This window comes from Polypterus senegalus, chromosome 1 (genome assembly GCF_016835505.1).
Source record: "Polypterus senegalus isolate Bchr_013 chromosome 1, ASM1683550v1, whole genome shotgun sequence".
In the NCBI taxonomy this organism is placed as follows: Eukaryota; Metazoa; Chordata; class Cladistia; order Polypteriformes; family Polypteridae; genus Polypterus; species Polypterus senegalus.
In genome coordinates this window covers 162500645-162518961 of record NC_053154.1, presented here as the reverse complement: position 1 = coordinate 162518961, position 18317 = coordinate 162500645, and the positions used below count along the sequence as shown (strand labels likewise).

General features: G+C 37.6%; 1 protein-coding gene across 1 annotated transcript in view; it reads left to right on the top strand.

The window, feature by feature from the left end:
• The window catches only part of LOC120537727 (mucin-2-like), a 74706-nt gene extending 57740 nt beyond the window's left edge, over window positions 1–16966 (top strand). Inside the window, exons 3-5 of the mRNA XM_039766922.1 lie at window positions 926–7696; window positions 9287–9393; window positions 16886–16966. Coding sequence (XP_039622856.1) covers window positions 926–7696; window positions 9287–9393; window positions 16886–16966 — 6959 coding nt within the window. The remainder of the gene's footprint in view (window positions 1–925; window positions 7697–9286; window positions 9394–16885) is intronic.
• Window positions 16967–18317: the final 1351 nt, after the last annotated feature.

Here is an 18317-nt window from a genome sequence, read left to right as displayed (position 1 = left end):
CCTAAAGCATCTTTCAGGAGCAAAAATTAATATAAGACCTGGTCTTATTTTCAGGAAACACAGTACTGCTCATGTACAGGATGGAGGCTTGATGGGGCGGTTTACTGCCAGCCCACCACATCGCCGCAGCTACTGCTCCTGACAGGACAGAGGCTGGATGGGGCGGAGGCGGGCGTTCACTGCACACCCACCACACAGCCTTGCAGTGTCCCTCGAATGGCTGCCCTGTTTGTTCTCGGTGGGCGGCTAGTGATGCTGCAAAGGGTGACCCGGTTGTGACTGAACGGAGGCCTTTGAGGGTGAATGGGTCAGCGGGGGGCAGCACTGTAGTGTGCCTCAGGTGGCTGCCTGTTGAATGGGAGCAGTGGTGCGCGATTCACTACCTGCCTTTGGCCGCACCCTTTCGTTTTCGGTGGGCAGACGCTGCAGGCGTCTATTTCCCCTTAAAATTATATACCTGTTCCGAGTCACATATAAATTAAACTTATAGAATAAACCTACAGTCTCTATCTCGTACATAACATGGGGACTGCCTGTTCTTACAACTTTTGTTCAGATCTTTTCACTTGAAAAAGCCAGTATAGTTATACTTCTTATTGACAACAAGAGACCCAAACTGTCTGAATTTAATTAGAATTTCATTTACTCTCTGGTCTATTTGTGATTTATCTATTTTTTGTTTTATTTTTGTTACTGTAATTTTCTTCTTTTACTGCTTGTAAAACACTGAGCTACTGTACAATCTTTCTGTAAAAATGTGCTATAGAAATAAATGTTGCTGTTGTTGGTTTAAGGCAAAGCCCATCACAAAGTTAATCTTATTTGTGCTATAAATCCTGAAGTTAATCATTATATTGCATACTGTAATTTCAATAAGCTATATGAATTAATTAATTTATTATTAATTTAACTGTATATTCCACAGAGCCTGAAGCTGTTGGTGAACTGAATGTTGATAATATAACCACATCTTCAATTGGTCTCAGTTGGTATCCACCAACAGGCAATGCAATTGGCTACATAATTGAAACAGCAGGACAAACATATACCACATTAATATGTAATCCTTTAGATATCTCCAGCACAACCCATCCACCAACAACTTCAGAAACCACAACTATTCCTACATCAATTCTTACCACAGTTCCTATTTCCACACTTACATCTACCATGGTACCATCAATTAGCACTTCTTCAACCAGTGCCACTTCCACACCTGAACTCACTACAGTCCTCAGTTCCCCAACTGTATCTACAAGTATTTCCTCAGCTAACACAACATCTACAACTACTACCATTTCTCCAACAACTGAAACAACAATTACTACATCTGCACTTACTTCTAACACTTCTCCTTCAACTACTACCACTCCTACAACACTTTTTACCACAACTGTTCCCTCCACTCCTACTACCAGTATTTCCTCTTCAACTACTTCTATTTCTACAATTCCTGAAACTAGCTCATTTCTATCCACTTCTACAATTACCACAAGTCCTTCAATTAGCACTTCTTTAACCACCACTATTTCTACACCTCTTCTCACCACAATCCTCAGTTCCTCAACTGCATCTTCAAGTACTTCTTCAGCTAACACAACATCTACAACTACTACTATTTCTCCAACAACTGAAACAACAATTACTACATCTGCACTTACTTCTAACACTTCTCCTTCAACTACTACCACTCCTACAACACTTTTTACCACAACTGTTCCCTCTACTCCTACTACCAGTATTTCCCCTTCAACTACTACTATTTCTGCAAGTCCTGAAACTAGCTCATTTCTATCCACATCTACAATTACCACAAGTCCTTCAATTAGCACTTCTTTAACCACCACTACTTCTACACCTCTTCTCACCACAGTCCTCAGTTCCTCAACTGAACCTTCAAGTACTTCTTCAGCTAACACAACATCTACAACTACTACTATTTCTCCAACAACTGAAACAACAACTACTACATCTGCACTTACTTCTAATACTTCTCCTTCATCTACTACCACTCCTACAACACTTTTTACCACAACTGTTCCCTCCACTCCTACTACCAGTATTTCCCCTTCAACTACTACTATTTCTGCAACTTCTGAAACTAGCTCATTTCTATCCACATCTACAATTACCACAAGTCCTTCAATTAACACTTCTTTAACCACCACTACTTCTACACCTCTTCTCACCACAGTCCTCAGTTCCTCAACTGAATCTTCAAGTATTTTTTCAGCTAACACAACATCTACAACTACTACTATTTCTCCAACAACTGAAACAACAATCACTACATCTGCACTTACTTCTAACACTTCTCCTTCAACTACTACCACTCCTACAACACTTTTTACCACAACTGTTCCCTCCACTCCTACTACCAGTATTTCCTCTTCAACTACTTCTATTTCTACAATTCCTGAAACTAGCTCATTTCTATCCACTTCTACAATTACCACAAGTCCTTCAATTAGCACTTCTTTAACCACCACTATTTCTACACCTCTTCTCACCACAATCCTCAGTTCCTCAACTGCATCTTCAAGTACTTCTTCAGCTAACACAACATCTACAACTACTACTATTTCTCCAACAACTGAAACAACAATTACTACATCTGCACTTACTTCTAACACTTCTCCTTCAACTACTACCACTCCTACAACACTTTTTACCACAACTGTTCCCTCTACTCCTACTACCAGTATTTCCCCTTCAACTACTACTATTTCTGCAAGTCCTGAAACTAGCTCATTTCTATCCACATCTACAATTACCACAAGTCCTTCAATTAGCACTTCTTTAACCACCACTACTTCTACACCTCTTCTCACCACAGTCCTCAGTTCCTCAACTGAACCTTCAAGTACTTCTTCAGCTAACACAACATCTACAACTACTACTATTTCTCCAACAACTGAAACAACAACTACTACATCTGCACTTACTTCTAATACTTCTCCTTCATCTACTACCACTCCTACAACACTTTTTACCACAACTGTTCCCTCCACTCCTACTACCAGTATTTCCCCTTCAACTACTACTATTTCTGCAACTTCTGAAACTAGCTCATTTCTATCCACATCTACAATTACCACAAGTCCTTCAATTAACACTTCTTTAACCACCACTACTTCTACACCTCTTCTCACCACAGTCCTCAGTTCCTCAACTGAATCTTCAAGTATTTTTTCAGCTAACACAACATCTACAACTACTACTATTTCTCCAACAACTGAAACAACAATCACTACATCTGCACTTACTTCTAACACTTCTCCTTCAACTACTACCACTCCTACAACACTTTTTACCACAACTGTTCCCTCCACTCCTACTACCAGTATTTCCCCTTCAACTACTACTATTTCTGCAAGTCCTGAAACTAGCTCATTTCTATCCACATCTACAATTACCACAAGTCCTTCAATTAGCACTTCTTTAACCATCACTACTTCTACACCTCTTCTCACCACAGTCCTCAGTTCCTCAACTGAATCTTCAAGTACTTCTTCAGCTAACACAACATCTACAACTACTACTATTTCTCCAACAACTGAAACAACAACTACTACATCTGCACTTACTTCTAACACTTCTCCTTCATCTACTACCACTCCTACAACACTTTTTACCACAACTGTTCCCTCCACTCCTACTACCAGTATTTCCCCTTCAACTACTACTATTTCTGCAACTTCTGAAACTAGCTCATTTCTATCCACATCTACAATTACCACAAGTCCTTCAATTAACACTTCTTTAACCACCACTACTTCTACACCTCTTCTCACCACAGTCCTCAGTTCCTCAACTGAATCTTCAAGTATTTTTTCAGCTAACACAACATCTACAACTACTACTATTTCTCCAACAACTGAAACAACAATCACTACATCTGCACTTACTTCTAACACTTCTCCTTCAACTACTACCACTCCTACAACACTTTTTACCACAACTGTTCCCTCCACTCCTACTACCAGTATTTCCCCTTCAACTACTACTATTTATGCAAGTCCTGAAACTAGCTCATTTCTATCCACATCTACTATTACCACAAGTCCTTCAATTAGCACTTCTTTAACCATCACTACTTCTACACCTCTTCTCACCACAGTCCTCAGTTCCTCAACTGAATCTTCAAGTACTTCTTTAGCTAACACAACATCTACAACTACTACTATTTCTCCAACAACTGAAACAACAATCACTACATCTGCACTTACTTCTAACACTTCTCCTTCAACTACTACCACTGCTACTACACTTTTTACCACAACTGTTCCCTCCACTCCTACTACCAGTATTTCCCCTTCAACTACTACTATTTCTGCAAGTCCTGAAACTAGCTCATTTCTATCCACATCTACAATTACCACAAGTCCTTCAATTAGCACTTCATTAACCACCACTACTTCTACACCTCTTCTCACCACAGTCCTCAGTTCCTCAACTGAATCTTCAAGTACTTCTTCAGCTAACACAACATCTACAACTACTACTATTTCTCCAACTGAAACAACAATTACTACATCTGCACTTACTTCTAACACTTCTCCTTCAACTACTACCACTCCTACAACACTTCTTACCACAACTGTTCCCTCCACTCCTACTACCAGTATTTCCCCTTCAGCTACTACTATTTCTGCAAGTCCTGAAACTAGCTCATTTCTATTCACATTTACAATTACCACAAGTCCTTCAATTAGCACTTCTTTAACCATCACTACTTCTACACCTCTTCTCACCACAGTCCTCAGTTCCTCAACTGAATCTTCAAGTACTTCTTCAGCTAACACAACATCTACAACTACTACTATTTCTCCAACAACTGAAACAACAATCACTACATCTGCACTTACTTCTAACACTTCTCCTTCAACTACTACCACTCCTACAACACTTTTTACCACAACTGTTCCCTCCACTCCTACTACCAGTATTTCCCCTTCAACTACTACTATTTCTGCAAGTCCTGAAACTAGCTCATTTCTATCCACATCTACAATTACCACAAGTCCTTCAATTAGCACTTCATTAACCACCACTACTTCTACACCTCTTCTCACCACAGTCCTCAGTTCCTCAACTGAATCTTCAAGTACTTCTTCAGCTAACACAACATCTACAACTACTACTATTTCTCCAACTGAAACAACAATTACTACATCTGCACTTACTTCTAACACGTCTCCTTCAACTACTACCACTCCTACAACACTTCTTACCACAACTGTTCCCTCCACTCCTACTACCAGTATTTCCCCTTCAGCTACTACTATATCTGCAAGTCCTGAAACTAGCTCATTTCTATCCACATCTACAATTACCACAAGTCCTTCAATTAGCACTTCTTTAACCATCACTACTTCTACACCTCTTCTCACCACAGTCCTCAGTTCCTCAACTGAATCTTCAAGTACTTCTTCAGCTAACACAACATCTACAACTACTACTATTTCTCCAACAACTGAAACAACAATTACTACATCTGCACTTACTTCTAACACTTCTCCTTCAACTACTACCACTCCTACAACACTTTTTACCACAACTGTTCCCTCCACTCCTACTACCAGTATTTCCCATTTAACTACTACTATTTCTGCAACTCCTGAAACTAGCTCATTTCTATCCACATCTACAATTACCACAAGCCCTTCAATTAGCACTTCTTTAACCACCACTACTTCTACACCTCTTCTCACCACAGTCCTCGGTTCCTCAGCTGCATCTTCAAGTACTTCTTCAGCTAACACAACATCTACAATTACTACTATTTCTCCAACAACTGAAACGACAATTACTCCATCCACACTTACTTCTAACACTTCTCCTTCAACTATTACCACTCCTACAACACTTTTTACCACAACAGTTCCCTCCACTCCTACTACCAGTATTTCCCCTTCAACTACTACTATTTCTGCAACTTCTGAAACTAGCTCATTTCTATCCACATCTACAATTACCACAAGTCCTTCAATTAACACTTCTTTAACCACCACTACTTCTACACCTCTTCTCACCACAGTCCTCAGTTCCTCAACTGAATCTTCAAGTACTTCTTCAGCTAACACAACATCTACAACTACTACTATTTCTCCAACAACTGAAACAACAATTACTACATCTGCACTTACTTCTAACACTTCTCCTTCAACTACTACCACTCCTACAACACTTTTTACCACAACTGTTCCCTCCACTCCTACTACCAGTATTTCCCATTTAACTACTACTATTTCTGCAACTCCTGAAACTAGCTCATTTCTATCCACATCTACAATTACCACAAGCCCTTCAATTAGCACTTCTTTAACCACCACTACTTCTACACCTCTTCTCACCACAGTCCTCGGTTCCTCAGCTGCATCTTCAAGTACTTCTTCAGCTTACACAACATCTACAATTACTGCTATTTCTCCAACAACTGAAACGACAATTACTCCATCCACACTTACTTCTAACACTTCTCCTTCAACTATTACCACTCCTACAACACTTTTTACCACAATAGTTCCCTCCACTCCTACTACCAGTATTTCCCCTTCAACTACTACTATTTCTGCAACTCCTGAAACTAGCTCATTTCTATCCACATCTACGACTACCACAGCTCCTTCAATTAGCACTTCTTTAACCACCACTATTTCTACACCTCTTCTCACCACAGTCCTCAGTTCCTCAACTGTATCTTCAAGTACCTCTTCAGCTAACACAACATCTACAACTACAACTATTTCTCCAACAACTGAAACAACAATTACTCCATCCACACTTACTTCTAACACTTCTCCTTCAACTACTACCATTCCTACAACACTTTTTACCACAACTGGTACCTCCCGTCCTGCTACCACTATTTCCCAATCAACTACTACTATTTCTGCAAGTCCTCAAACTAGCTCATTTCTATCCACATCTACAATTACTGCAAGTCCTTCAATTACCACTTCTTTAACCACCACTACTTCTACACCTCTTCTCACCACAGTCCTCAGTTCCTCAGCTGCATCTTCAAGTACTTCTTCAGCTAACACAACATCTACAATTACTACTATTTCTCCAACAACTGAAACAACAATTACTCCATTCACACTTATTTCTAACACTTCTCCTTCAACTGTTACCACTCCTACAACACTTTTTACCACAACTGTTCCCTCCACTCCTACTACCAGTATTTTCCCTTCAACTACTACTATTTCTGCAACTCCTGAAACTAGCTCATTTTTATTCACATCTACAATTACCACAGCTCCTTTAATTAGCACTTCTTTAACCACCACTATTTCTACACCTCTTCTCACCACAGTCCTCAGTTCCTCAACTGTATCTTCAAGTACTTCATCAGTAAACACAATATTTACAACTACTACTATTTCTCCAACAACTGAAACAACAATTACTACATCTGCACTTACTTCTAACACTTCTCCTTCAACTACTACCTCTCCTACAACACTTTTTACCACAACTATTACCTCCCCTCCTACCACCAGTGTTTCCCCTTCAACTAGTACACTTTCAACACATACATTAACCACTGGTTGTCTAACTACCACTGGTACAAAAATCACTAACATTGTTTATGTAAGTACTTCAACAACTACAGTATCTGAGTCGATAACAGCCACAGCATCGCAAGAGAACATCCAAGGAAATACCACAAGTACTTCATTAAAAGGTATTTGAAATGAAATTTTTTTTAAAAACTGTATTTACATGCTCTCCCTGTGTTGCTAACAATAGTTTGTCTTTCTGCTTATATTATTAACACTTTAGTAACAGTTTTAAAATCATCTTTTTGTGAGTGTGTTTTTTTGAAAAACTGACATATTAAGTAGTATTTTATGTTTTTCCTACAATATTTTCTTTACAAATATGGCTGTTTATATTTTGAATGTCTATAAAGCTTCTAATGAATTTTAATTAATAAAGTCTGATAATTAAAGTTACAGTACAGTATTGGTGGCATGATAAACTTTGGCAAACTCCGGTAAAGCACCAACTATCAACTATTTCTTGCTTTTGTTTTTTATTTCAAATGCTATAACCAATATAAGGCATTTAAAACCTCTAATGAAAAGAATGTACATGAAGAATATTTCTGAATTTCAGGAAACATGCACAAAGATGTGGAACTTGAATTATTGTTTGGCAGACTTGGTAGAACTGGTCAGAATTCACTTTACAATAATAGTTAGTCCGGAAGCAGTAACACTTTTTTACTTTATTTATCATCAAGGGGAAAATAGAACTTTACAGAATTTAAATAACTGATGAAAAATACTTTCAACTATTCAATGAACAGGTTGTTTAATGTATTAATGTATGCTGAACAACACAAGCAGATGTTCTGAGAGTTACGGTGGTGATCAGACTATGAATACTGCATGTTTGCATGTAACTTAATAATCATATAAAAGTCATATGATCAAAAGATAAGTAATTTAGACTAAAACACAATGATATATACTTCACAGTTTGTATAGAATACCCACACTGAAGGAAGAAACCTCCATTTAAAATAGTAAATTTGGTTAGTAAAATGCCATCCCATGGTACTTTATGACTACAAACACATAATTGCTTAAATGTATTTTTGGCATTTAATCTGCACTGGTTCACTGACAGATTAACAGACATGCTGAAGGGGTCACATAAATGTGAAATGAGGCAACAAACCTTGGATTTAAATACAACACCACATTTTGTACTCAATGCAAATGTGAATGGGCTGGAGCCTAATCAAGTAGTTCTGGGAAGAGTGCAACACCGATGCATAAAGTTACACTCAGCAATATTCACAGCAGGGGCCTCATGTATAACGCCATGCATAGAATTCACACTAAAACATGACGTATGCACAAAGGCAGAAATGTGCGTACGCACAAAAAAATCCAGATGCACAAAACCGTGCATAATCCAACTTCAATTCACTTCCGCTCCATAAATCCTGGAAAATGGAAATGTAATACTCGTGCACATGCCTGCTGTCTCACCCCGACTCCTCCTAGAATTTTGCATATTTTAATAAGCAAATCATTGTAAAGACAATGGCAAAAACATGTAAAAAAAGAAGAATTTCAGCAAATGCAAAGTGGAAGCACAGAGAAACATATTATTTAAAGGTTTACGCAGTGGTATAAGCAACAAAAGTATGGCAGAGACACTTAAAAGTCTAATAGTTGCATAGTGCTTGAAGTAAAAAAGAAGTGGTCAAATATCACAGTCATCATTAAAACATGAATCGCATCTGTTTGTTCTGTTTCAGACAACATTGCAAAAGCTGACCCCCGCACCTATAACATGATGATGCTGCTGTGCCAAGCACATCTTCGGGTGTTCACTGCACACACACCTCTGCCTCAGAAACCGCTGGTAGGCCATCTGAATTGGATAAAAATACATGCTGCATCTGATTACTTGTTTTTACAATCTGTTAATTACATTCAAGTGAAGTTGTACTGCTATCTAAATTTGGCTGATCATTTGGTGAGTCAGGGTCAGGTTCATCATAACGCATCTGTTCAGGTACATGCCTGCACAATGCGACACACTTTCTGTGGACTATAGAGCAGCAAATTAATAGAGTAGAAATACATTTTATTACCTAAAGCAATTCATTCTCTGAAGGTGACTTTATACTATAGCATCAACACAAAGTGACACAACAAATCGATTTTCTTCTCTTTACATGGATATTTAAGGTGATTTGCTATCTTTAAAAGAACTGCTTTCCTTTTGCAGAACATGCGACTATATAGAGCTGCCAGTTTTATAGGTTCTCCAGCTGTCTATGATCTAATGTCAACTTATTCTTTTGGTGATTCATCCCTGGCTGATGTAACTTGTCCAGCGCTGTTGCAATAGCAATGTGCATGCAGTTGACCACTCTGATTACATTTGTAAAACTGTGCTTTCATGTTTCGCAGTTCAATCACAGTATAAAGAAATCTATCTGGATGATAAGCGGATAATACCATCCTATACAGCTGGCATTGCACAACTCAGTGATGTTTGTGAAATACCCGATCAGTCGGCAAGTTCACGTTGAAAAGCTCTTGTGGCTGAAAACCTGAGAGTGGACTGAATTTGCAAAGGAGCAGGTAGAGCACAATTTTTCAGAGTCTGCCTTGGAAAAACCGGCACCATTTCAGCACTCTGCTCCAAGAGGATAGCTCTTGGAAATCAAAATCGACTTGGAAGCCAATCATCATCACCTAAAAATACACACTTCTTCTAATTCTTCCATTTGCCATGTCTTCTAGTAACACTAAAGCAGCTATGGTAGTTTGAATAGTTTGGCCATTCCATGCACCATTTTATTGTTACAGAATGATTTCAATAAAGTGAATTAAATTTATAAATGATATGCAATTAATTTTGGTGTATTTTATAAATCACACATCATTAATGTGAATGTGAAAAAGAAAAGTAAACGACACAGAAACAGTAGCACTGCTTTAATGGCGGGTGCCGCCAGTTTGCAAAACTGAGGAGAAGCATTTATATGTAAGGTAGGGGACTACCGTGAAAATGTGCTTGGCTTTACGCCTAATTTAGTTTTTATACATCTCAAAGTGGGTGATGACATCATTTATACATGAGGCTCTAGATGACTGCAAAGTACTTTTTTAAGACATTGCAGAGCCTCTTTCTCATTTGTCACCTTGCTGAGTTGTTTGAATGGTTGATATGATTATACTTTGTGTAGAAAAATGTCTTCAGATTTAATTATCACATTTTTGAAAGTACCAAACATGATACTCCATGAAGACTTTATATAAAACTGAAGTAACACTCATTGTAAGTAGCGTTATTTAATTGCTAATTATTCATTCTCCCAATAAACAGTGATAATGTTTCAGCAATGTTTTTAAAAAACAGTGACATTGAAGCATATAAGAAACACAACCATAAACTCAGAAAAGCAATCAAATGGGCTAAATGTCAGTACTGAATAAACTACAGATGGAATTTAGCAGCTGTAACAATCCATTCAAAATTTGACAAGGATTAGGGTTGTTTATGGGTTACAAAGGAAACCTAATCTAATTTCATCTTCATTTTTCCCTTCCTGATGAACTTATTGTGTTTTCTATGCCCTGTTTGATCATGACAATAGCAGCCCCCTATTTAACCCGCACGAAGCACTACATGATTGAGCCTTCTTTGTTCATATACATGACATGAGGAAAATGTTTAAAAAAGTTAATGTCCACAAAGTACCCAGTCTGGATGAAATCTTATAGCCACCATTTAGTTGATTTCTTCAGTTACATCTATAATACTTCATTGAGAGTATACATGGACCTCTTGCTTCAAAAGGACTGCAATTTTCGGTCTGCCTAAGAAAAAAACTGGACTGTCTGACCAGTCCCACTAGTCATGATGAAGTGCTTTGACAGACTGGTGCCACAACCAGCTCATTTTATACAAAACCTGGGAGTACTTCCCACAGGTTTGGCCCAGATACTTCTGGATAAGGCTGGCACCCAACAAAGTAGAGCTCACCAGTTTTCTTAGCACCCCCTGGCAGCACCCATGGAACCCAACTGGTCTGAGCCAAGGAACTCCAGTTCCTATGATACCCCCAATGAGGCTGCATTCTAGCGATCTGGGGAAGACAATGCCTGGTGCATATATATCATGCTAAGCATACTTTCTTTCTTATTGACTGTTGTATTTCTGTCTACTGTTCTGAGAGGACATGCAAGTATTAATTTCATTGGTTACATACACATGGCAGTAAACTTGAATTGACTTGACTTTATAAGCAGCTGATTGAGATATCATTTAGTCTTTCTCTTCATCTAATCAGGGAATTCATTTTGGTAGCTTAGACATTGCACTTTAAAAACCAAGACTGTTCTGTTCTTTGAATGAAAAAAAATGTCAATGTTAAGTAGAGCACCTTCATTTTGTGCTTCACTATGTAACAATACTATGTAAAACAAGTTTGATTGGATTATCAATTTTTTTTGCCAATACTAGTACAGTGGAACCTCGGTTCACGAACGTCTCGGTACACGTACAACTCGGTTTACGACCAAAAAGTTCGCCAAACTTTTGCCTTGGTTCACGACCACACACTTGGTATTCGAACAAGCCAGTTTCCCTTTCGGTTTGTACATGTTCAGTCTCTCCCTGTGCATTTCCTGTGCAGCGAGCAAGAAAAAGAGAGCGAGAGAGCGCGACACACACACACACACAGGCAGCGCGAGAGAGAGACAGATGCACACACACAGGCAGCACGAGAGAGACGCACACACACACAGAGGCAGCACAGGAGACAGCGTGACACACACACAGGCATCACGAGAGAAACATGCACACACACAGGCAGCGCAAGAGAGAGCGCGACACACACACACACACACACAGAGGGAGCGAGAGAGAGACGCAGACACACAAGCAGCGCGAGAGAGAGCTGGACGCATTAAGGTAGGAAGGCAGTTAAAGAATGCACTAGGCTTGATTTTGTTTTCACTTCTGTTTCCAGCGATCGCTTTGTAGCATGCATTGTTGCAATGTTATTTTTCTTGGTGGTTTATTAAATTACGGATTTTTTTCAAATGTTCATTTTTTTCCCTGTGCTTTTAGCCAGTGGTTGGTAGCACTATAGCGCGAACTATTGCAGTGTTAGTTTTCTCTGTTTTCTCAGTGTTACTACTCAGTTTACTATTATACTGTGCATTCTATGGTTTAATTAACTAAATTTGTGCTTAAAAACTTAAAAAATATATATATTTACATACAGTTTATATGGTCTGGAACGGATTAATTGTATTTACATACAATCCTATGGGGGAAATTGCTTCGGTTCATGACCAAATCGGTTTATGACCAGAGTTTTGGAATGAATTATGGTCGTGAACTGAGGTTCTACTGTATGCTGTTTCGGACAGTATTTTTCAACTTCTTGGTCTCAACCTACTTTTGGGTTGCAGGCTGCTGCCGATGGGTCATGATTTGCACTCAGTTTGACCCCTTGGTGGTTTGTGAAGATACTCATATGGGAAAAGCTAGGTTGTAACAGCAAAAAGGTTGAGAAACACTGGTTTAGGACATACACTGTTAAGAACAGGAGAAGCCAAAAAAGGAGGAAGGACAATACTAGAAACTTATGAACTAAAGGTTGTAGATGAGTTGGAACATACTCCTGTGACATTTATTTCAAGGCAGGGCTAATTGCAGATGGCAGATAGTGCTCAATTAAGAATAAATCCACATTGGCCTCACTCAGAATCGCCAATTAACCTAACACATTCATCTTTGGAATGTGGGTAAAGCATTGAGAAAAACTGACAGAGACCAGACCAATATAGGGAAAACATGTAAGCTAAACATACAGTAAAAAAGATCTGGAGCTGAATTGAGGATACGGGTTCGACTAACTGCTGTGCCAATCATTCCACCCAAACTGGTTACCTGTAACAGTGTTTTACTAACATTGTGGAATAAATACTGTATCTTCTTACAAATCATGTAAGAACATTATTTATTAATCCTATCCAGTAAAGACTATCCTTAAAGTGGAATTTTTCAGGTATAGTTTATTACACTGTTATTGTTCTGCTTAAAACTGCAGATATAAATTTCAGAGATCAGAAGATGAATCACAGTTAAAATAATGGGCTAAAGTTCATAACCAGAAGAGTGAAATGTCTCGAATAATGGAGCCAAAAAAGTAAACTTAAATCGAAGCTGAGAAAACAAGAATCTTGATATAGAATTCTTTGAGAAAAACCACACACCGAAGGTATTTGGATATCTACTTCCTAATGTGACCAGAAAGTGCATGGTGCAGATCTTTATAATATCACAATGGAGACATCACACATTGTATACATCTAGTCGATTTTCCATAGCAACAATAGTCAACTGTATCACAAAATGGTGGCATTTGTAGAAAACAAAAGGGCATCAGGAATTGAACAAAATATTTTTACCTATGATAAAAGAAAATAAAAAAATAATAATGTCAGAAATGAAATCAATTATGTCCTAAGTCCTTGTTCATTTCAACACATCATGAAAACATGTTAAACAAGTTAAGAAAAACAAATTAAAAATGTTATGCATTCATAGCATCTTTGACCTTCTGACTTGGTCAGTATTCCTCTCCAGTGGCATTTCTTGAATAAAAATATTAGTGGGGCCACAAAGACAGAGAAGAGAGACACAGAACAAAACAGGCAGAGCCATGCTGAAGAGCTACGAAGAGTGTGTGTGTGTGCGTGTGAATGTGAGTAAGTGTGACAGAGAGAAAGAGAGATGATTAAGCACTTAATCAGAATAATGTATGTCAATTGGAAAGGATCCTGTCTTGGATTGACTGAAGGAGTTGGGGAAAGTGAGTCTGGTTGGTGCCTCTGACCCAAGTAAGCAGTGTGAGGTGATGCTAGTGAAATGAATGTCTAGGCAGGAATGTTGCTGAAAAAAAAGATCATTAAAGCTGCTTTCAATAACCTGTGGAAGACTGAAATAGCAGTACTGGAGGGTGGATGAGGAAGATGACATCCAAGTTACCTCAATCTAGGAAGGAAGGGAGAAACACTATGTTTCAGAATGTATTAGGCTACCAGCAAGTGATGATAAATGTCAGTGAAATAATGCTATTAAAATCACAAAAATTAAGATCTATCAACATATTATAATACTGTAGAATACAACTACCAAAGAACAATATTAAAAGATTATCAACTTTAAATTCTCAACACTAAAAGCAAAAATGCTAATTAATAATCATTAATTTTGAATTTTTGTTTTAAGGTCACAGTATGCAATCTTATTGTATTTAAGTAATTAACGTAATTGATGCTAATGATGATGACTACTCCAAAATAATGAGAAGTACAAGTTCATACACATTTAAGTTGTATATCAAAAAATCAAGAAATGGATTACTTAAAAAAAGAGCTGTAGCCTTTAAACTTCAAGGTGCATACTAAGGTTATTATAGCTAACAAAAACTAAAATCTAAACTGAAGCTATAAATACAAAACATTTTCATAAACTGAAATAAAATAATTAAAACCAAAATGAAAAATTAAATCTAAACAAAACTATTAAAGTACCTTAAAAGAGTAACAGAAATAAAAAAGTATTTACTAAAAATATTTTTAGTTTTTATCACAACCAGATTTACACAAGCCTGTAACCTGGGATGTAGGGGTTCCGAAATTAATCAAAATATATTAAAAAATAATTTCATATTTGGTTTTTGAATAAATATTCCTGCTGTTAGTATTTAACCCTTATAACTTTTAACTCTAAAACAGAAAGTCATCCACCACAACCCACCCACATATATTCATCCATTAAATGACAGCTGGTGATAGAGGGCAGGGTTTCATACAGCATTTTCTGTTACAGAGCAAGCTGAATATGGGCATGTAAAGTGTGTGAAATTGAAAGTAATTTACTGTGTGAGAATAGTGCCAGTTCTTCAGGAGTTGATAGCGACAGCTTGACAGATTCTGGTTCCAATGTTAGTGAAGAATACCAAGGTGATGATTTTGCTTTGTATGTGCTATGTAGCTTTCAACGAAACCATTCACTGGATTTCAGGGGCACAAGAGAGAAGTATTAGATGTAGATAATCTCTTACAGAATTTCAGTCCATTTATAAATGACGGGATGTTGGCTGTAATTCTGACTGAGCCCAAAATATGTACAGAGCAACTATTAAACAGCAGCACACACTAAGCCAAATTCCGGGCTGCATGAGTCGAATGTCCTTTATGATGAGCTGTGGCATTTCTTTGCTCATTGTGTATCAAAATAGTACTATGGTGTTGTACCGTGTTAGCCATTATGGATGTAATGAGAAGTCAAGTAAAATGACACCTTTTATTGGCTAACCTAAAATGATTACAATATGCAAGCTTTCAAGGCAATTCAGACACATTTGTAATTCAAAGGCCTGGAGTCGGAATGTGCTGCTCAACAAAACCTTTACTGTATAAGCAGAAAAATCATAAATGAGTACGTTTCAGTTTATTTCAGTGTATTTCTCGGGTGTCTGTGCTTTGTTGACAATAATTCACTTGCCATTTTGCACAGCACAAATCCTTTTTGAAAATAAAACAGCACTAATCGACATACAAGATCAGCATAATGTTGATGATCAATCACTTTTGCTTTAAAAAGGTCTTTTAACAATGAAGTGATACAAATGTAAAATTCCTGAGTTGGCAATGTCTCTACTGAACTACAAGTAGGTTGTGTGCAAAAGAGTCTGCCAACTGGTGAAAAACTAAGCCTACTAATGTGTTTTTGTATTTATTCTTTATTTACTAGTTTATCTTTTTTTATTTTTATATTCACAACTCACAATACCAGATATTGTTAAAATAATCTGGTGGCAGAATTATGTTTTAAAATATTTGTCCCCCTCTTTTCAATCTTTCTCTCTCTCTCAAAATAGACAGCTGAAATATCATACTCATTTTGTTCTTAACATCAGCCATATCATATATATTACATACCAGGGATTTTTCCTGCCTTGCATCCACACCAGCTGGGATATGCTCCAGGATTCCTGGTATCCTGCTCTGGATAAGTGGGTTTAGAAAATGTATATATTGTTCCTAATCTCAGATGTTGTTTCTGTCATTTTGTGGCTGCCCATACTCCTATTACCTGCTCTTACTCTGCTCATTAAGAGTTTACTGTTCTTATGCATGGGCTCTTCAAGTCTCACTACCCCTAACCTTGACACTACATGCTTGTTTTTCCTGTTTCCCTCAATAGAGGTAGGTGGGGTCTGCACCCTGCCCTGTTCTTCCTAAGCCCCCATGACTATCATGATCACACTTGTCAGAACACAGTAGAATCTATTTTCTGATTTTTGATATCTTTTCAGGCATGCAGGTGGCAAAATTATGTCTATAAATTTCATGTACCTGATATGGAATCAAAGATCAATATAGCTGGTAGAAAATAAAAAGGCCCGGAATGTGAGATTTTTGAATGTAACATTGAAGGGATTAGTTGCGAGCACATTGTCTTGGAGCAGGATATGTTGTGTGCTGTAGAAATGTAGAGGAAAAAAACCCTCAAACCTTAAAATTCACGTAAGTTTTGTTTACAAATTGGCCCATTCTGGGTATGGAAGGGAAAAGGTGAAAGGTGACAACAGTCAGTGCACATTTGCTCAGCACAAATGACGTAGAAAATATTTTAAAAATGATAAAATTGATCATATTCCATATCTGGTTTTGATTGTGCTTGTTTTATGAGACAAAAACAAAGCCTGATAGTGTACTGTTGTAAGCTTCCACAAACATTAAATATCCAAACCCATTAAGTATACAGTTCTGTCTGATTGAGACACAATACTAAATACATACTAGCTCTTTAACCATGCCATAATTACTAACACTAATAGATATAAAAATAAAATAGAAATGTCTTTGTGAAATAAAAACTAAATTAAAACTAAAAATACATGATGAGGCAAAGTAAAACTAAACTAATTTTCCAAGTATGATCAGAAAAAATATAGAAATAAAAACTAGTATAAAAAGGCAAAACTATGATAACCTTGGTGCATACATGAGCTATAATATTTTTAGAACACTTCAAGGCCCTGCCCCTGCAACCTGGAAACACAGCATTGGTACAAGGCACAAAGAACATTTCTCATACACCAAAAGAAAATATTTTTTCAAAATAAAAAATTACCATATAAATTGAGAAACGTTTCATGATTTACAACTATTTTGAGTTTACTATGAGCAATTTAACAATCTATATATTTAAATTTCTTTTTGCGTTTGAAACAGAAATTACGTATGACCACGCAAAACGGAAATTACGTATGACCAAAGAACATATTATAATACAGGAACTAATCACTTTGTTTGTGGACGACATTTTTATATTGTCTTTACGAATTGTTATTATTTGTGTGAGAGTTATTTTACTGATATTAAAAAGACGTAAACACAAACATGCCAATCTATCTCATAAAAGTTTGCCCCGCCGCGCCCTCTCCCAGGCCTCCTCTCTGGACTCCAGTGCTGAGCCGTCTGCCGCCACGCACGTTCTGACAGAGAAGTTTTATTTATTCGTTCACATGACTGTCGCGGAAACCGCCACATTATAAGTTTTTTTTTAATTGGCAGTACTTGATAGTAGAAGAGATGAGGAAAAGGGCTTTGCATCTTTCTACTTTTTAACTGTGCCGAGCTGTAAACAATGTGAAGACGACAACACCTTCAGTGGCGAGGGGTCATGAGAACAAAGTGGATGCTCAGAGGTTCGGAATGTCGGGCTGCTCCACAGGGTCGAGA